At 28.3% G+C, this 19095-nt stretch overlaps 3 protein-coding genes across 3 annotated transcripts; 1 reads left to right on the top strand and 2 right to left on the bottom strand.

The window, feature by feature from the left end:
• Window positions 1-3084: 3084 nt before the first annotated feature.
• Window positions 3085-4963, bottom strand: LOC111036304. The gene is made up of 2 exons (XM_022318297.1): window positions 4712-4963; window positions 3085-3956 (listed from the first exon to the last, which is right to left on the bottom strand). Exons 1-2 carry the CDS (start codon window positions 4845-4847, stop codon window positions 3526-3528), a joined length of 567 nt encoding a protein of 188 aa, XP_022173989.1. The 5' UTR covers window positions 4848-4963; the 3' UTR covers window positions 3085-3525.
• Window positions 4964-10619: 5656 nt separating this feature from the next.
• LOC111036306 (sporozoite surface protein 2-like) lies at window positions 10620-14443 on the top strand. The gene is made up of 2 exons (XM_022318301.1): window positions 10620-11614; window positions 12516-14443. The coding sequence occupies exons 1-2, from the start codon at window positions 11591-11593 to the stop codon at window positions 13599-13601; spliced, it is 1110 nt and encodes a 369-aa protein (XP_022173993.1). The 5' UTR covers window positions 10620-11590; the 3' UTR covers window positions 13602-14443.
• On the bottom strand, window positions 14406-17612 carry LOC111036308 (vacuolar protein-sorting-associated protein 36-like). The gene is made up of 3 exons (XM_022318302.1): window positions 17482-17612; window positions 17290-17383; window positions 14406-15038 (listed from the first exon to the last, which is right to left on the bottom strand). The coding sequence occupies exons 1-3, from the start codon at window positions 17497-17499 to the stop codon at window positions 14467-14469; spliced, it is 684 nt and encodes a 227-aa protein (XP_022173994.1). The 5' UTR covers window positions 17500-17612; the 3' UTR covers window positions 14406-14466.
• Window positions 17613-19095: the final 1483 nt, after the last annotated feature.

The following is a 19095-nucleotide window of genomic DNA, read 5'->3' as shown; positions in this document are numbered from 1 at the left end:
GGAGGCTTGTTCAAAATGTGTAACTTACCTAATCAAAACAGTCGATTTTCTAGATTATTGTGAAAAACGAGATCTGGAATTTAAACTTAAATCTGTGTTAAAATCTTATTTATATTTCTCAAATTCGTATAATTCATTGATTTTATATTTTATTATTTTCTAAGAATACTAAGCAGCTATTTTTAAACATTAATAGATTTTACCGTAGATGCCTTAGCTAGATAGGAGATGGTTTTTGATATAATTTTCCTAATTTACCTACACAATTAACCTGGTTATTTTATTTTTCCTCAAGTTAATCAAATCAACGAAATCCAGTACATTTATTTGTACTTTATTACGTCTTGTGAGTGATCGGAAGTCGTACCTCTAATGATGTTCCAAACTTTTCAATTTTTGTAGTGACTATAGATCCATAAGTGAGGTTGAAAAATTGAAAATTGTAAATATACGAATTAACGGAATCTAAATGACTAAATCAATTAGCGTGGACGAATACTATATCTTTCATCATAATTGTATCGACATAATATTTTTTTTAAAGATATTACAATTTTTACATTTTAGTTTGAGTTAGATAAATAATTTAAATTGTTCAATTTGATTCGAATATCAGTCATTAATGATAAGATATAAATTAGGTACCTACTTACATTCTATGAAATAATATAATTACAGTGGTTTTGTTTGATTTCTGTCCAATACGCTTTTTCACTGAACATTATTGTTATGTAGGTAACATATTAGTGATAAAATTAATAATGAGTTATGCCATATTGACATATTTCAACAAATGAGTTAGGTATTTAACTATCAATTTATTGTAATGATACATTCAAGTACCTAACATCGCCTATGGTTTTGAAAATGTGCAATTTTGACCATGAAATTGTATTTATTGTATGATTATTAATAAGCCATATATTATGATACCATTTCATTTATAAGGTGTGCACTGTGCATTTACGATCGGTCGATATTACAAGTTAAGCCATTTATGATTATTCATAGACAGCCTGAAGTAGTTAGTAGTTACTAATATAGTTATAGTTCTTTTTAGGAATGATTTTTTGTCATACATCGTTCTAAAAATTAGGACTTAAATTAGATATTGATAATACTATTAACATACTATATTTTAATACTAATAATCATTTTTTAAATTAAACAATATAGTACTTATATATTATACATCTCGCATCTTATATATTTGGCCGTTCTAAACGAATATATATTTATGAGCCGTACACATGTAACTATGTATGTGAAGTTACATCGTCTTACATCGACTGCTCAAACTCATATTTTGTCAAGTTTAGTAAAATTTCGTAAATATTTGTTGGCATAAAACAATTTTATAGGTCAATTTCATAAGAATTCACAAGTCAACTTCTCTTAAATAATCCATGTAAGTTGAGATGGGCCGGTAACTTTACTTTTTTAGAATTTTTATTTAAAAATGGTTATTTTACTTTTTATTATCCAACTGTGTTAACATTTAAACTAAATGGTTTTTTATTTTCAGTAACAATAACTTATGACTTATTAAACTTCAGTTTGAGTAGGTACCTATTTCTTCTTTAGGTAAAATCCTTGAGTTAGTGTATTTGAATAATATGAGTATACTTTAAAATGCATGGTACCTAAGTCCTAAAAAATACAATTTGAACAACTCAGCACTAAACGTGTATAGTTGTAATTTAAATTTAAAATACAACAGATAATTTAATACTATAAGTTTTATAGAATATAATATTACTAGTTATTATGATGCAGGAATTAGCAATGTTTCGATTAACTTTATTTAAAATAAAGAAAAACTAAAAACCAAGAATAAAAAAAAGTTCATGTTTGAATTTTGTGAAGTACCTAATGATAAACAATAACAATCTTAACGATATTTATTTCCTATACTTAACAATAGTAATGCGTTAAGTGTCTTTATCTATAAATTATTATCTTGCACGTGCCGTCGCAAAACTAAACGGGCCACCATCAGTTGTCTAGTCCCTCAATCATATTTACAGTTTGTAAGACGATGAGAGAAATAGTATTTTAATTTTTAAAAAACATATTTTTAAAAGTGAACAATGTTTACAAAATATACATGATTCATAAATTATTGTTTGTGTATATAATAGAGTACTTGTAATTAATAATATAAATACATTTTTTTATAATCCATAAAAATGTTCTGATCTAAGAAAAGTGTTGATATTTTTCTCAAAAACTTAAGTAAATAACTTAATTTGCTTTGTGTTTTGCATTTCAATACGTAAATTAGATGTATTTTGCCTTTATATTTGAAATGCATGAACTGATGTATTTTTCCTATCATAAATTATATGTGTGTAGTATCTAAATACGGTATTTATATGTATGCGTATAAAAAAAAAATCTCCAAGCGGATAACTCACAATTTCTGCCGAATGATAAATCAAAACAAAAGTTCATCTTTAGTTGGAACTTTTTTTTTATTGATCTTAAGCTCGGTAACTTAAGCCATTCACTGTTTGTAGAGGGAATTATTAGTTTGAACACGTGTTAAATGTAATAATATATATTTATTTTGTCCAAATAATTTTCAATAGCTAATAATATAAAAAATAGAAATTGTGATTTTCACAAGACACTCTTTAAGTAGTACAAAAAATCTCAATAATTTTAAAATATGGTCTTTAGTAAATTTAAAAATTAAAAAAATCAGAATATTTTGAATAAATGTGTTATTAAGAAAAAATGTGGGTTATTATGCTTGGTGAATCCAGAATCATCCAGTATATTTTGTATGGCTAAAATGTATTCTATGAACAGACCCATCGATACTGACGATAATTATTGCATTTTCTCAGTTAGTTATACTATTACACATATTTAATGTTTTCTATGTAGCACGTACTATGCAATATGTATAACAATCTAATAATTGCAAATATAATATGTATTTATATAGTATAATCACTCGAATTGTCAAAATTTGTCAATTAATATGTTCTATGGTTATTGTACTATATTTTAGATTTACATATTATTAATCTATTAACGCAGTACCAACACAGTTAAAAATTCCGATACGCGAGATGATTTATTTCATGTGACCGCATTCTGATTGTCAATGTTCTTATTCATATTATTTGATTTCACAATGGATTCAATTACAAAATTATTTTCAAACATTATACATTCTATTTATTGCATGACATACAAATATAAGTAGTATAATATACCTATTATAATATTAGTTGCACAAATATAATGAATTCCTACTGTCTTACGGTAAAGTATATAATTAAACAATACAAATTTACTTAAAGTCTTGTTTGTAAATAAGTGGTTATTTCAATCCTGAAGCCACTATAATGTCTATTAAGCCATGGACTAGATACTAATTGAATTCTTAAACTCTATATATGTTAACGAAAGGGTAAGATCGTATGCTAAATGACATGTTATTATAATAAATAAATTATTAAATAGATACTAATTATAAATAAATAGTTGAATTTACTATTTTGACTAATATATTTATTTGTAAATATTAAATGATCCATAATGTAATGGTCCTAAATGATCGTATCCGTAGTTTCCTCCATAGTTCAAAAAATCTAGATCGATACTGCTGTACAACTTGGAAATTCCGTATTTTGGCTTTCTAAACCAGTGTCCATATTTTCCAACATAACCGAGTCCGTATTCAATGCCCGGAAAATCCAAATCTATGTCTAAATCCAAGTCTGTATCAATATAGAAATCTAAATCAGTATCTAGATCATCATCCAAATCAAAGTCAAAATCAAAATCGATTGATGGAATGAATAGGGGGGTGTATGAATGATATCCAGAAGCGTATTCTGGTAAGAATAATGGTGATCCGCCATTGGAGTGACTGTAACTGTAACTATAACCTGGGCCGTGGGCTGATTGGCTGATGTAACTATATGAATGACCACCGTTATCTGCAATTAAAACATAAATTGTCAGGATTTATTATATTCTGTATTAAATTAACAACTAAGGACTCACAAAATTATAACTGGTAGAGTAACTAATAACTAATAAGGTATGCAAATAATATTACTTCTCAGAACTTTTGAGTACAATTCAAATTAATTCGTACCAAATGTTCATAGGTGTGTTAATATTATATATCAAGTATTCATAATATAATTAGCATTTTGCACTAATATGTAAGCACTTTTTAAAACGTTTACAAACTTTACTTACAGTTGCACATGTTTGTATCAAAATAAAATAAAAACAATAGATCGGTATTTTATAAAATTAAAATCATTATTTATTTGATAAAAGCACAGTCGAGTATGTGAATATTTTTTGTTATAGAATGTGGATAATAAATCTGAAACGTTGGTCTTTATAATATTGTATATTTAGGTTTATCTTATTCGGTATTTTTTTTTGTCTATGCTATAAAGAGGTTTTACCAAGCATTAAGGGTGTTTATGGAAATTTAATGAATATTCTAAGGGCTAAACTTAAGTGGATTATAATTAGTCACGCAAGAATAATATTAATTCTTTAGTAAAGACTAAAGGGAGTGGCGGCATTAATTGAAATCAAAGCGTTCTACAACAGCTGATGACGGAAACGCGGCTGTCCACGATGAGAGTCGTTTGAGGAAAAATGTACGTGTAAATAATAACAATAATACATTGCTGGACTTAAAATTTGTTCGGAAATATCCAAAACTCACGTGAAGAACTGCTGCTGTAACTAGACTCTGATTGATGGTTGGACTGATGGTTGGACTGCTGGTTGGTGGAGTGGACGAACGCGGTGGACGCGCCGGATCCGACGATCAGAAGAGCAGCGATCCACTGGAACATCATTGCGGTGACTCGAGTGACTTGATTGAAATCCTCCGGAATGTCGGATATTTATCCGACACCGAGACCGGAAGTGCCCTCGACACAGGCTCGGTGAAAACGCGCTCAAGGTCTCGGCTTAGTGTACCTGCGTAGATTTGGTACTACACGATCCCAATGCCGTTCGATGCGCCCGAAACGGTTCGTTGGCCAATTCGATTGATCGTTCTCGTTCATCCGAGTAAGGTTTTCAAGACCCAAATATACGATAATAATATTTTGTACAGCATATTTTTATCGTCATTGTCGTTATCGTTGCGTCGCGATTTCATCGTTACCGGAACACGTTTTCCGGTTTGTTTTTGCTTCACGAGATCGCCGTTTGATTTTCTTTGTCACTCATTTAGTATTCACACGCCGGTAGTGGCGCCCACCAGATGGTTCCAAAACAATATCATACGCCGTGAGTCAAGTTTATGATCATCATTTAGATACAGACATTCCACATGTACGTATAATATTATATTATTAAAGTGTAGAGGACTATTATAATATTATGCAATATATTAAGAAGGTTTCATTTTTATATGTGCAGCGTCTCATTGAAAAAAATCGTCAGTTACCACCGCGATAGGTATGTTTTTTATTTTTATTTTTTGAAACAACTTGTTACCAATCAAAATATTTTAATATTTTCTAAACTGTCTTATCCTGTCACTTTTTTTTTCTTCTAAATTTCTATACAATATAATATTATGTCTTTATAGCACCTGGCGTAAAATTACTCGCGTGAGATTGAATTTGTTGTTATTTGTTCGTTCAACCGTAAAACCATTCGCTGCAATTTAATAAATTTCGTTCGTTGTGTATCCGAGAATAGTAAAGATTACTTTATATTTACTTTCCGGATTTCATAAATCGGATTTTATCAGTATATTTAATATTATGATTGTCTCCTTCTCATAAATAATATTATGTCAAACTATTGTGAAATGTGAATTTATTCGATAAATATACAATAAGTAATAACTATAATATTATAGTATCGTGTATTTTTTTTTTTGAATTTTTCCGTACTCTTCATACATTTTTCTATATAAATCAAGAAAAAAAAATGTCACTGTAAAAATATCATAAAAATGGTATTTTTATTTAATTTTAATCGTATTCATGGATTCTTGATGATATATTTTTTTAATGAATTGTGCTAAAATACGTTGCATTTTATAAATTTGAGGTGGAACCTGTGTACAATAATTGTATCTTTGTATCTCGAAACTAGAACTAAATAGTTACTATGAATTGTCTCATAAATACTGAATATTACTAATATTAGTAATTTAGTGTATCACAAAAAAAAACATTATTTTACAATTTTACAATTATTTTACAATTTTAACAATTATTTTATTTTGTAAATGAAATAGAAATTTTGAACTTCCACTTCTTAATATTCTCGTTGACATACATTTTTCGCGTAAGAAAAACATAACTACATCATAACTATATTATTAAAGAATATGTTAAAATTTAAAATAGTTCACAATATACTCTATTATACATTTAACCTAAATCGAAAGTTTGTAAAATTTTAACCCGGCATTATATTATAGCCCTAGAAAAATAAATTATTATGTTTTCCTGTCCCTATACGTAATGCATAAAAGATTAGTTTCCGTGTATACTACTGTAATAAGTGCATTAGTAAATGTTATAATACATAGTTACAACTCACATCTATAACTACTTCATAGGTTTTTTTTCTATTTTCAATTGTAATTTGTTTGTCGTACAATTTACATTGCTTAAATTGCGGGTGAATTTTACTTATTTTTAAATTATAGGTTTATACCTATATAGTAGGTATATATTAATATATTATGTACATATATTACCGTATAGGTAATATTATAATTTATTGTTCATGTTTATTTCTCACGCAATATACGAGATTACCATTACATTTTTAAAATGTATAAAGAATGGTAAATTTATTTGATTAATAGACATGAAATATTTGAATAGCTAATAAGTAAAAATTGTATTTATTTAGAAAAGTGTAAGAAATGATGTTTTATTCAAATATTTTTAAAATCTAAAAATGATTATACAAGCTGATATAATAACATTATTTATAATATACAATATACATTATACAACTTAATTTAAATATTCAAATATAGAAACACTTGGCTCAATTTGTGATGATTAAAGACCGTGTTTTTATTTCAAATTTTTTTTCTGCGTATAAACATAGAATACACTTTCAAACATTTCTGGAGAAATTAAATCAGTTATGTATTATATTCTTAGAAGAACGATTAAGGTATTGGTTTCACAATGATGAATTTTTCAAATTTATTTTTATTTTGCTTCAATGATATATCCATTTACTCCATATAAATGTATATATATATATATTTTTTTTATGACCATTGGCAACAAAGAGTTTAAATTGTTTATACATAGTATATTATTGTAATAAGAGTTTTTTGCATGTCTTAGTGTCTTACCTACACATGAACGAAAAGTCAAGTATATAAAGTTGGAGTAAGGTTATTGTTTTTAATCATAATAGAACAATGAACATAGTTATACTATGGAAACATCTCAGCCATTAAAATCACATGTATAGTTATTTTAAATATTTTCGATCAATAATTTTTGATTGTTAAATTATTAAATTCGATCCAATTCATAATAAACCAAAAATTATATTTAAGATAATCTCTTTAAATAAACATTTGAAGTACTTATTTTTCAAATATTTAGACTTAAATAGTAAATAGTAGTGTCAATCGATGCAAATATATCAAATTATGTCGACACCATTGATTTTTTTTAAATCATTTTGTTTTAAATTCCCAGTTTTTCCATAATTGTTTGTTTTTCTTGACGTTTTTGAAAAATATCGAGAATTTTTTACTTCTTTAGTCTATCCCCCAAAATACCAACTAAATTCATTTTCCTATCACGAAATATGCCGTTGAAGAAAATCGAAACATTTTTACTGTCCAAAATGGTAATGAAAGACACATAAAAAAAAATTAAAGAAAAATACATATGTAATTGTAAAATCAATTCATTCATCAATCCTCCCTGATTATAATATAAAATTAAAATTATTTTGTATTTCTTTGTATTAAATTATATCATTACGTTTATCATAATCTTATTATAATTATATACCTACCTAAGCATAATAGTATTTGTATAATACAATTATTGAGACAAAATAATTTATTTTATAAAGTTATACTATTAATATAGTAATATACTAATATGCTATTTATCAGAGGTTCCCAAACTGTGGGTCCCGGCACAAAAGTGATTCGAGATAATATTTTTGGTGGGTCGAGTAATATTTTTTATATAACACATTTTTTAATTCATCTATTATTTTTCGTTGATGTTCAAATTCAGTTTTATTGTCAATCTTTATCTGCGAGGGTGCGACGACGATTTCGAGTTTACTGTGGCCGTGTCAAAACGACGCAACCAGATTAATAGTTATTGAAAAGATAGCGATGAATTTGAAACAAATTAGTAGATACCTGTATGACGTTCAAGACTATTGATTATTTTCACTTTTCAGTAACACACAGCACATCGAATACGATACATGAACGCAGTTTTATATAACTTTTCTTCAAATAAATTCGATTTTTTTGTAATTTTGTACAAGTATGGACAAAAGGTTAAATAAAAAGTCAATAACTCAAACTTAAGAAGAAACAGAGACAATATCTGTGTCAACAGTTAAAAAATGAAAATTAAATTATGATGAGCCTTCAACAAGTTCTTCTCAGTCAAATAAAAAAAACCTTTATATATATTATTATATATTGTTCTGAACATTTTTTCAAATAGGATTTTCGTCGAAGAACATCTACGACCACAATGTGTTATTTGCAGGGCTTAAATCAAAAAATTAATAATACCATTTACTGATATAGGAATATTAAACTTTATGATCGATTGACTTTTTAACGTTATAAAGAATTTAAACGTTATTCAACTTATGCGGTTAAATGTTTTAGGTTTAAAAGTTATTTGAATAAATAAAATCGTTTTGAAGCCCTAGTTATTTGTGGATATATACTTGCAAATGAGAGTATGTGACTGAACAAACTACATCGACATATTGATACGAACCATCCATGAAGAATAAACCTCTCGATTTTTATGAAATAAAAATAGAATCTCTAAAAACATAAAAAAAATTATATTTTTTAATATTCATTTTTTATTGTAAGCACTGACCCACCAATAAGCAAAAAAAGGGTCATTCATATTATTGTGGGTCTCCAAATTTTAAAAAATTTCCAAAATGGGGTATACAATAAAAAGTTTGAGAACCTATGCCGTACATACTATTAATATACCTATTTATTTGTCTATACATGCTGAAAGAAATGATTGAAGCTATGTTCTATTGTGTTATTATTTCTGATCCTGATTACTATTATTTATTTTCTATTCGCAATTTAATAGGTAAGAATATATTATTTTTATTTTTTTAAATGTCTTCGTAATTATTAATGTATCAAGAAAAGTACGATAATATTGATTTAATATCGTTAGAATACCTATTGTGAGTTGAATTTTTTTTCATACCGGAAAACAAATAAATGACGAGTGTAAAACATTCCGATCACATGAACATACCGCAGTATCCCTAGCCTAAACCAACACACAATTCAGTTAAACCGCAAATTTCTGTGGGTTAGCTAATAATAATAAATCACCACAAATGTTAATGAGATTGGTGTTGTAAAGATTTGAAAACGTCTTTCACCCAGTTCTTTAATTCTTATGAAATAAAATCAATTTTGAAGGGGTATTAATTTCATGAATAATTATTTTTTATTTTCAATGAAGTGTTAACTTGATATATTTATATAAATAGATTATATTCGTGTACTTTTTTAAGTAGTAATGACTAATGAGACAAATGGTCTCTACGATGATATGACCATTTTGAATTATTTCGTTTCAAAATAATTTTAACCATAGATCACAAATACAATATATTATATTATGATGCAAATATTATGAATGTTTTGTGAATACAAACGCAATATTATGCATATTATGTATTATACACATCAAATAGATGCATAATATGATATAATGATACTTCAATTATAAATATACTGAAGTAACTAAGCTTTAGTTTATAAAATAGAAAGAATCAATGACGAATGACGTACATTTTCAACCTCAATTGAACACTTATCGATTTGATATTTAATTATGAATTATTGTCTAAGTATGAACTGGAACCCGAGATCACTTATCTAAATTCAAAAAATGGCATAATGAATATATATATTTGTATATCTACTAAATATACATACACAGAATAAACACTGAAACTTAAAAAGCTTCTAAAGTGGATGTTTAAACGTGACAGTTCATTAGATATAATCAATACAATTTTAAATCATACAATATTGACATCATTAAAAATGGCAAACATTAAAATATTATTAAAAATATTAAGCTACCTAAACCTAGGTTGAAATAATAGGAATTAGGTACTATTTAAAATTAAAAGAAAGTCAACACTCGTCGATAGTATGTTGATTTTTGATTTGCTTTGAAATAAAAAAAAAAACATACATAAAATATATCCATAAATGCATCATACATGTACACCGTATACATACAATATACATACACATAATATTATGACACTCATACGTATGCATCCATAATATTTAAGTCTATATAAAAAATATATCTTATATAATAATCATGGTGTTTTCATTTTTTTTTTAGGATTTTTTGGTGTTAGTGTATGAATGAATATTATACATTAAAAATAAGTTAAATTACAAAAGTTTCGATCCTATAAAAATGTTTATTTTTTGTTTGCTTCAATTCGTATGCATTTATGGTAAAAAACGTTTTATAAGTTTAAAGTTGTCGTGCTTTTATTCACTTTTAAGTATATATTTTACAGTTGAACTGAGTACTCTATATTCATAAGTATTTTTTAAGAAGGGGCGGTAGTGTTCATTGCGTAAATGGATTCGATAAGAAAAAAAGCCATATGTACAAATGCATAAAGTGTGTTTGTTCAATGTTCATGTCATTTATGGCGTCAGTATAAAAATAATATTGTGGAAACTCAAAATCTTCGTTTCCATTCAAACATCTACTAGTGCACACCATTAAATATTAATTGGTATTCTGTAACTACTAATGACCGTCCTGTATTGATTTCAGTTTTCTTTTAAGTCTCTCGTTTTCACAGTTAACCGGCCACGTTACCCAAGTGAATATCCACTGTTGACCGTGACCTGAAACCAGGTACCTACTATATTCTGGTAAATGATTCTCCACCGTAAACGTGCCCTTATTTTCACACCATCGTCCAGTGAACGATTTCACAACTTCCTGTAATTAAAACGATCGCCATTTCGTTCCGATTACCAGCGCTACTGAGTTACATCACCTGTTATTGGTTTTTTTTTCCTACACAAGAATAAAAACAACCAAAACGTCGTAGTCACGATATCGAGCGACCGATAACGTGACATAATATTGGGAAATGCGTGTGTAAAAACAAACCAAAACCGAAAACCAAAACTTTGTACAATTAGTGTGACACGGTTCATTTCGTGCGGTGGAGGTGGAATATAACCCGCATATGTTGAGGATTTATTCGTTGATCAAAATGACAGTTTACAAACGGTGTTTGTGTCAAAAGCATCATGTGCATCCGAGTCGAAATCGAATTGTCGTCATGAATACCGCACATGACGATGGATACAAAAAGATTGGTAAGTATAAATAAAAATATTTAGATTTTGTATGTAACTGTATGAATCATGTTATTATGATAATGATCAATTCATTGTTTTCAAAATACCCTTACGAATAAGTACTTATAATAATTTTATAAAACTATGTTCTAATAGAAAATAAATATAATGTATATATTTTCCTAAAAAAACGTACTACTTATCATAATGTATTATTGATGTTATTATTGTTAATCGTTAATTCTAATGTATACATTTTTCCGCGGCTTTATTTGAATAATAAAATCCGATTTTTTTTATTGAATGGTAAAATATTATGGGATAATAGATTTATAGATTTATCATACGTATACGGTAGATTTAAAATAATTACGTAACTGGTTTTAATAGAAATACTTATAGGTACGTTAAATGCAAATACTACTTAAGCGAGGATTCATTTTCTTGCTGAACATTTTATTTGAATAACTTTATAAAATCGATATGGAAATGTTTTCAATTATTGCTATAATCGAACAATGGAATTAATATCACTGTACCTATTGAATGCTAACAATTATTATCATTATAATATAAAAAGCGATCCATTTAACGTATTACACAATACCTAGCTAGTTTTCATAGTCATTTTTTATTTTTATATGGTTTTATATGATTGAGCATTTTTACTCTCCAAAAGTGATCTATACCTAATATTTTAAATATTTTACAATTAATTTTAAAATTGAAAAAATGGAGCACTTTTTAAATTAACATCTTACTCAGTATTTGTCTAGAAATTATAATTTGTTTTTCAACAACACGGAACAACATTTATTCTGTTGTAATCTTTGTGAGATTATTTGTAATACTCTTTAGTGTTTACTTACTTATTAGATATACCTATCTATCATAAATATCACGTTGACATGTTTTTCAGTTGGCTTTATTCTGGTTATCGGCACTAGCGTGCGGTCGAAGATTAAACGATGAGCACACTAAACAAAATAGTACAAACAGGAATTTACCTACAAGTTCAATTGACACTCAAGACGATCTCAGCTCTCGAAGTTATGGACTTCAAGGACCAGAAGTAGATTCACCAGATGAATTTAAATCTGAGGTATCTGACGTATGGATGCCTACAAGTTCATCGAAATCAATGGCAAAACAGATCCATGAACCTGAAATTGATGATTACGGAGAACCAGAAAAACCAGAACAGCTAAACGAACATGAAGAAATGGATTCATTAGAAAGGCTTAATGAACCCGAAAAAAATGAAGATCCCGAAGATGGAAATGAAGATTTTGAGCAAGTTAAAAAAGTAAAAGAGGTGTCAATAATGACGTTGAAACCAAAAGAACGTAACAAAGCATTAGATCCAATAAGTGATCAACAAGGCCGTCCTCCTATGAGAATCATACGACCTATGAGAGATTTGAGTATAGTTGTCAGAAATCGGCACCATCCTTTATTAATAGCCCGTCAAGTACCTTTCCATTGGATAACTCGCAACCATCACCATCCACACAAACCACATCATCCGCATAAGCCACTTCTTCCACATAAGCCACTGCATCCACATAAGCCTCCACATCCACATAAGCCACTGCATCCACATAAACCTCATCACCCTTCAATGCCAAAACACAAACCATGTAAGCCATGTGGTCCTAAAGTTCATAAAAAACATAAACCAAAAAAACCAAAAAAAAAACCAAAAAAAGAGCACTGTCACCACCCGAAGAAACCACATCATAAACGATTATTATATTATGCCCCTATACCTACAGCCATGAACTACTATTATGGGTCACAGATTCCGGTGAAATTGATTAAGCCAAGTAATAATTATGATGTCGCAGAAAATCTAGATCACGAAGATGTAGAAATTGAGACCGAAAGACCGTTTCACCAAGAAGTTGAAGATGATGTAGAAGAGCACAGGTTAGCCGAAATGAGTGAACCTTTTGATGAAGAGGTCCCCGATGAAAGTAAAATAAAATCAATTGAAAAACTTTAAAGTGTGAAATGCAACTTTTTATAAAAGAAAAAATTAATCAAATTAGCAATCAAAGTTTTAATCAGAATTATTGAATTATGTGTATAATTATATTTGTATCTATGATCTTTTGGTAGACGCAAATCTTATTTGACTATTCAACAAAACTTGAACTTTAAACGTCCATAGAACACATAACATTTAAAGAACAACATTTTTATATTCAATGACAGATGATTTCATCGAAACGATCAAAACGGTTGGAACATTTTTCAATTATAGTTTATAAAATAAGATTCAGTTTATTTTGTTATGTTTAATGATGAATTTGGCTGGAATAGATTTAAATATTTTAACTGTATTAGTACATAGTAGGTATACAAAATATAAAACTCGTTTACCTATAACTCTCAACAAGATATTTAACGTATTTCCCTACACTATACATATATTTTATCACCTGAGCATGATGATTTTAAACAATTTATTTTGTGGATCTAGTTAAAACTCTTATTGGATTACTTTAAATATTATTTAAAATGGCTCAAATCTTTTTTTATTGGCAATTATGGCCAGGAGTGATTAATGGGTCTGATGTTAAAAACAATCGTTATAAATAAATAAAAATGTTATGTAACTATGTCTTAGGTTTTTTTTTTTTTGTAAACAAATTAATTTGAAATGATCACGCTGCATTAGGTTTTGTTCTGTAAGTGATTTATTTATTTTGTAAGTGCATATTAATAATAATAATAATTATAATAATATCGTGGCGTGGTTTTACATAATTTGTGTAATGTTTTTTTTCCATTTCTTAGCATTTTCTTATAATGATACCATTATAATAACATGTGACATCATACTATCCGGAAGTTTTTCGATCTTTTCATTTGTATGTTTTTTTCGGTCCTTCTGTGACAACGGCCGCAGGTGGTTTGTTAACTTCGGTCGTGGTCGGGTAATACGTCCCTTGTACGTGATAGAACGGATGTGGCACCGGTGGGCTGATGGCCTGAGCACCGGAACTCGGGTAAGCGGGCGCCTGTCGGAGAACATGATTGAAGTTGTACGCGCTGTTGTAGCCGAACGGATTCTGTTGGTAGCCGTACGCGTTTTGGTAACCGTTGTACGGGTACTGTTGCTGGTAAGCGCCGTACTGCTGGTTACTGGTGTACTGGTACTGTTGGTTACCGTTGTACGGGTACTGTTGGTAGCCGCTGTACTGCTGGTAACCGCTGTACGGGTAGTTGTTGTACTGGTTGTAGTGCTGTTGGTGGTTGTAGCCTGTTGCAATGTCGCCGTTGTACGGATAACCACCGACACGCTGGTGCGGCTGTTGTTGTTGGTAGTACTGTTGGTTGTACGCCGAATACGCCGCCGGTTGATAATTGTTGTAAGGCACTTGTTGATAGTTGTTGTAATTATTGTATCCGGCGGTAGCTAAATACTTGTTGGCATCTGTAACACAAAAATATCGAGTTCAAGATTTCAAGTCGTTCATATGACGTCGAGAATCGTTAAATCGTATTGATCTCTATGGCTTTTTGAGAGCATCTGGCACATAATTCGTTTAGAATGTATAAGCATTCTAAATTCCGAACAGTGCACGTACAATATATTTATAATTTAAAACTGTAAACCACTTTTTGATAACACCAATTTAAATATTTTACCCTAAATAGGTAATAAATATAGTATAAAAATATGATATTTAGTTTTTTTAAATTCGTTTTTCATAAACGAGTTTGGTTAAAAATCCACAAGTAGGTGAAGATTATTTTTGCTTTTCAGAGTAAATTCTAATTTGCAATTTGATGATGTTTTCGATTTTGTTTGGCGCATAAAACTAATTTCAGGTAAGACGGTTTATTTTTTGTTTGAGCATAAGACAGTTTACAATTTATTATTTAACCACACGGTCTGATCCCTCAGATGCCGTCATAGTCGATTTCTACTAGCTTGTAGTATTAATGATCATTGAACTGTCATGGTCCGATCTATTTTTTGAAACGTGTAAGTGTAACACATCTCACCGCGCGTTACGCTATTACGGGCTCGAACGACAAACGACATTATTATATTAAACTACGTACCGTTCTATATCGGTGCGATCGTTAACGTAGACGATAAAACGAATTTCCGCAATGTTATTTTATTGTATTATAAAAATTGAGCGAGAAGTAGGTACCTATATTGCAGGATCCAATATAGTTTCACCACACGTGCAATTTTATATTGTCAGAAAAGAGTAACGGTTCTATTAAAAGAAATAAAATCACCGCTAGCTGACTTCCGAATCGACCAAAAAAAAAAAAAAAACCAAAGAGTGGTAATAATTTATGAGTATGTGCCTATTTAGTCGAACGTCATCAAACTTGTGAAGTGGTTTTGACACAAAGCAATGGCCTGGGAGTGGGGGAATCCAGTACACTAGCACTAAAATTATCATACAATCCTACTGCCAAAATATATTGTCCAAACATACTTACGTTTGATATATATATTTATATATATTTACTTACAATTGTATTTCAAAACTTTTTTAATTATAACTGTTAATAAGTTCTCTAAATTATCATTTTTAATATTTTTTTCAATTTACATACTAACAGGAATTAACCAAGTCCAACCTAAAAGGTGAGGGGTGATTGTCATTCTAAACACCACCACTGTCCTAAATTATAACACACATATGTATAAAAATGTACTTATATATCCATCTGTATATGATACAATGGTATTGAATAAAATAAAATATTAACTAAGCATTAAAGTGTATTGAATTTATCAATTATTGAAGTTACATGTTTTTACTAAATATTCTTCAAACTATGTTACTAACAATAATCATTTTGACTTGTTAAATATCTACAAAACTATTTTGTCATCATAATCACAATAAATAGGTTAAAATATAAATAATAATATTTTTAGATAATTTATGTAGTAGATATAATAAATATATATATTAAAATCGATGTTATTGTTTTTTTTAATAAATAAAATAAAATAAAAATGTCTTTAGTTTTAATTTTTAACTTCATTGTGATTTCCTTGTTTCATCTCATCATTAATTCTAAATACACACCTATTCAAGTTCCCAAGAATTATATATTATTTGCTATGTACCTATTTTTTTCAAACATATGAGTAGATAACTAGTTCTAAGCTATCTAATTACAATTTTTAAGAAACTCAAATTATTTTTTCTAAATTGTATTTTAGAAAATAAGCCAGCAAATATTCATCGTATTTTAAAAATATAAACAAAAAAAAGTCATGGAAAGGAATATAAACATTTTGGGACAGAGTGTATAATGTTATATTATGGTTAGACTCTTGTAGCATCGGTCACGATGCGTTTAGAAAAAACCATAGCATTAAAACTATAATTTATTGAAATTATTAAATTAAATAAATAAGATATATATTTGAAAAACTAAAATTGTATAAGTACACTTTAGCATTTCTTTTTCCGTTTTCCCGAGTTTGGTTTTTAATATACATTCAGATGGGTTAATCCTATGCGTACGTACCTAATATTACAACCCTACGTATTATAATATAATGTAATAAGTGACATTGTATATTGTATTGAATTATATTACGAACAAAGTTTAGCCATTCAGGTTGAAAGATGTGAATACATTTAGATTTTTTTTCTCTTCAATTTATTTATATTATAATGTAATAGTGACACATTGTTTACCTGTGATTTGACCATAAGGATTGTAAATGGCTTCTTTTTTACTTCTGGCGTCGTCGGCTATCGCCACAGCTACCAATACAACCGCCAAAACTACCTACGATGAAAAAAAAACGAAATAGGTTCAGTATTTTCACAGTTGAAAGGACTTATAGTTGATTTTAAGAAATCGTTCATAAAAAAAACAACGCTTACGTAAAATGAAGAGTTCATGATGATAATTTTTTCGCGCAGTTATGCTGATGTCCAGACTGATCGTAAACTGTAACTACTAACTTTAGTGTGACTTTCGGTCTTTTATATATAATAAAGTGATTATAGTCATATAGGCGATTTCAAACGAGGTAGGGAACCGTTCATGTATAATAATGATTATTATGGATAATTTATATCCAAGTCTAAGTGATATTACCAGTCCCGGATATTTTCAAGGTTTTTTGGCCCTCGGGGCTATCCGTAAGATCTTCTCCATACATTCAGCAAAAATTGATAGCAGTCAGTTAAAACTCGTAAATATAGCAAGTACACAGAGAGCAATAAGTAATAACTAATTATACTTACGAATGAAATATAAAACGTGCAGTTTTGCTCAAATTGAATTAAAAATTAAATAAATTGGAATTATATAATATCCAAGAACCTATTATTATAGTGTACGTGCTTTAATTATGTGTATGCTTTTTAATTATATTTCTGAAGTTAAATTAATTGGTAGATACATTTGTTAAGTATTCATTAAGAAAACGTTGTTAATGTCACAAACGTAGGTACAGTGTTGTATTTTACGTAAAATCCCAATTAAATTGTTGTTTGACATTCCTTTACATATCTAACAAAGTGTGTGTATACAATTCATTTTATGCATCTCCTATTTTAATTATATTATTTAAAAGTAATTTACGGTAACTAATTAGGTAATTGAACTTAATTATGTACATTTTAAGTTTATTGTAATTTCGAAGTACTATTGTAATGTATTATAATACCATCTATTTAGGTTCAAAATTCAAAATTCAAAATTTGAAATTCATTTTATTTTTATTTCTCGAGTAAAAAAGGGAATTGTCATTAATTGTGTAAGTTAAAATATTACAAACTGTTTTACATGCTACTTTAATAAATATATAATTCAAAGACATATATTTCATGGTCTCTTATGGTACCTATAAACTATAAAGGGCATCTGCATTTATATAATAATTTGAGAATAAACCGTAGATAAAGACATAATATTATAGTGTATTATTCTTCGAAAAATATATCTAATCATAATTATCGTCTTAGGAATTGAGTAAGATAAATAGTTACTTTCTACAAACCTATTAAAAAGTAAAATACAACAAGAGCCTTATGTTAATAATGATCAATACTTAAAAATAATCACTAATAATCAGTGACGCAATAACAGTTTTTTGATTATCGTTGGAAGGGTATTTACTATTTCAAACATTAAAGGTACAATAAACGTTTCTAATAATATGTGCTAGCCTAATCAAAAGATTACTCGTCATTCAGAGTAAAGTGTGCAGTATAAGTTTTAATAATTATTCGTACTTTATATAAAAATAAATTACACAGGTAGTATATACATGATATAATATCTGCCAAACATAAATAAATTATAAGTTAATATTTAATACCATTAAATTAATAGTGACATCATTGAGTGTTTTACGCTAAATTACATTTTTTTTAGAACTCTAATGAAAGCTATTCAACCATTACTTCCCTTGTACCTGCATCGCTTTTAAAGTAATAATTTTAACCAATCGACTGCTTTTAACATGTTCTATATAGTTATTACTTTAT

This window comes from Myzus persicae, unplaced genomic scaffold, assembly GCF_001856785.1.
Source record: "Myzus persicae strain clone G006 unplaced genomic scaffold, MPER_G0061.0, whole genome shotgun sequence".
Lineage (NCBI taxonomy): Eukaryota > Metazoa > Arthropoda > Insecta > Hemiptera > Aphididae > Myzus > Myzus persicae.
The sequence above is the reverse complement of the archived record's forward strand: the minus strand, read 5'-3'. Positions and strand labels throughout refer to the sequence as shown.

Excerpts from the sequence above, each read along its gene's own strand:
- LOC111036306 (XM_022318301.1), top strand. The coding sequence starts at position 11,591 with ATGACGATGGATACAAAAAGATTG. Across the intron at positions 11,615-12,515 it reads CGATGGATACAAAAAGATTG|TTGGCTTTATTCTGGTTATC; the intron begins GTAAGTATAAAT and ends CATGTTTTTCAG.
- LOC111036308 (XM_022318302.1), bottom strand. Across the intron at positions 15,039-17,289 it reads TCCTTATGGTCAAATCACAG|ATGCCAACAAGTATTTAGCT; the intron begins GTAAACAATGTG and ends TTTGTGTTACAG.
- LOC111036304 (XM_022318297.1), bottom strand. The coding sequence starts at position 4,847 with ATGATGTTCCAGTGGATCGCTGCTCTTCTGATCGTCGGATCCGGCGCG. Across the intron at positions 3,957-4,711 it reads TTACAGCAGCAGTTCTTCAC|ATAACGGTGGTCATTCATAT; the intron begins GTGAGTTTTGGA and ends TTTTAATTGCAG.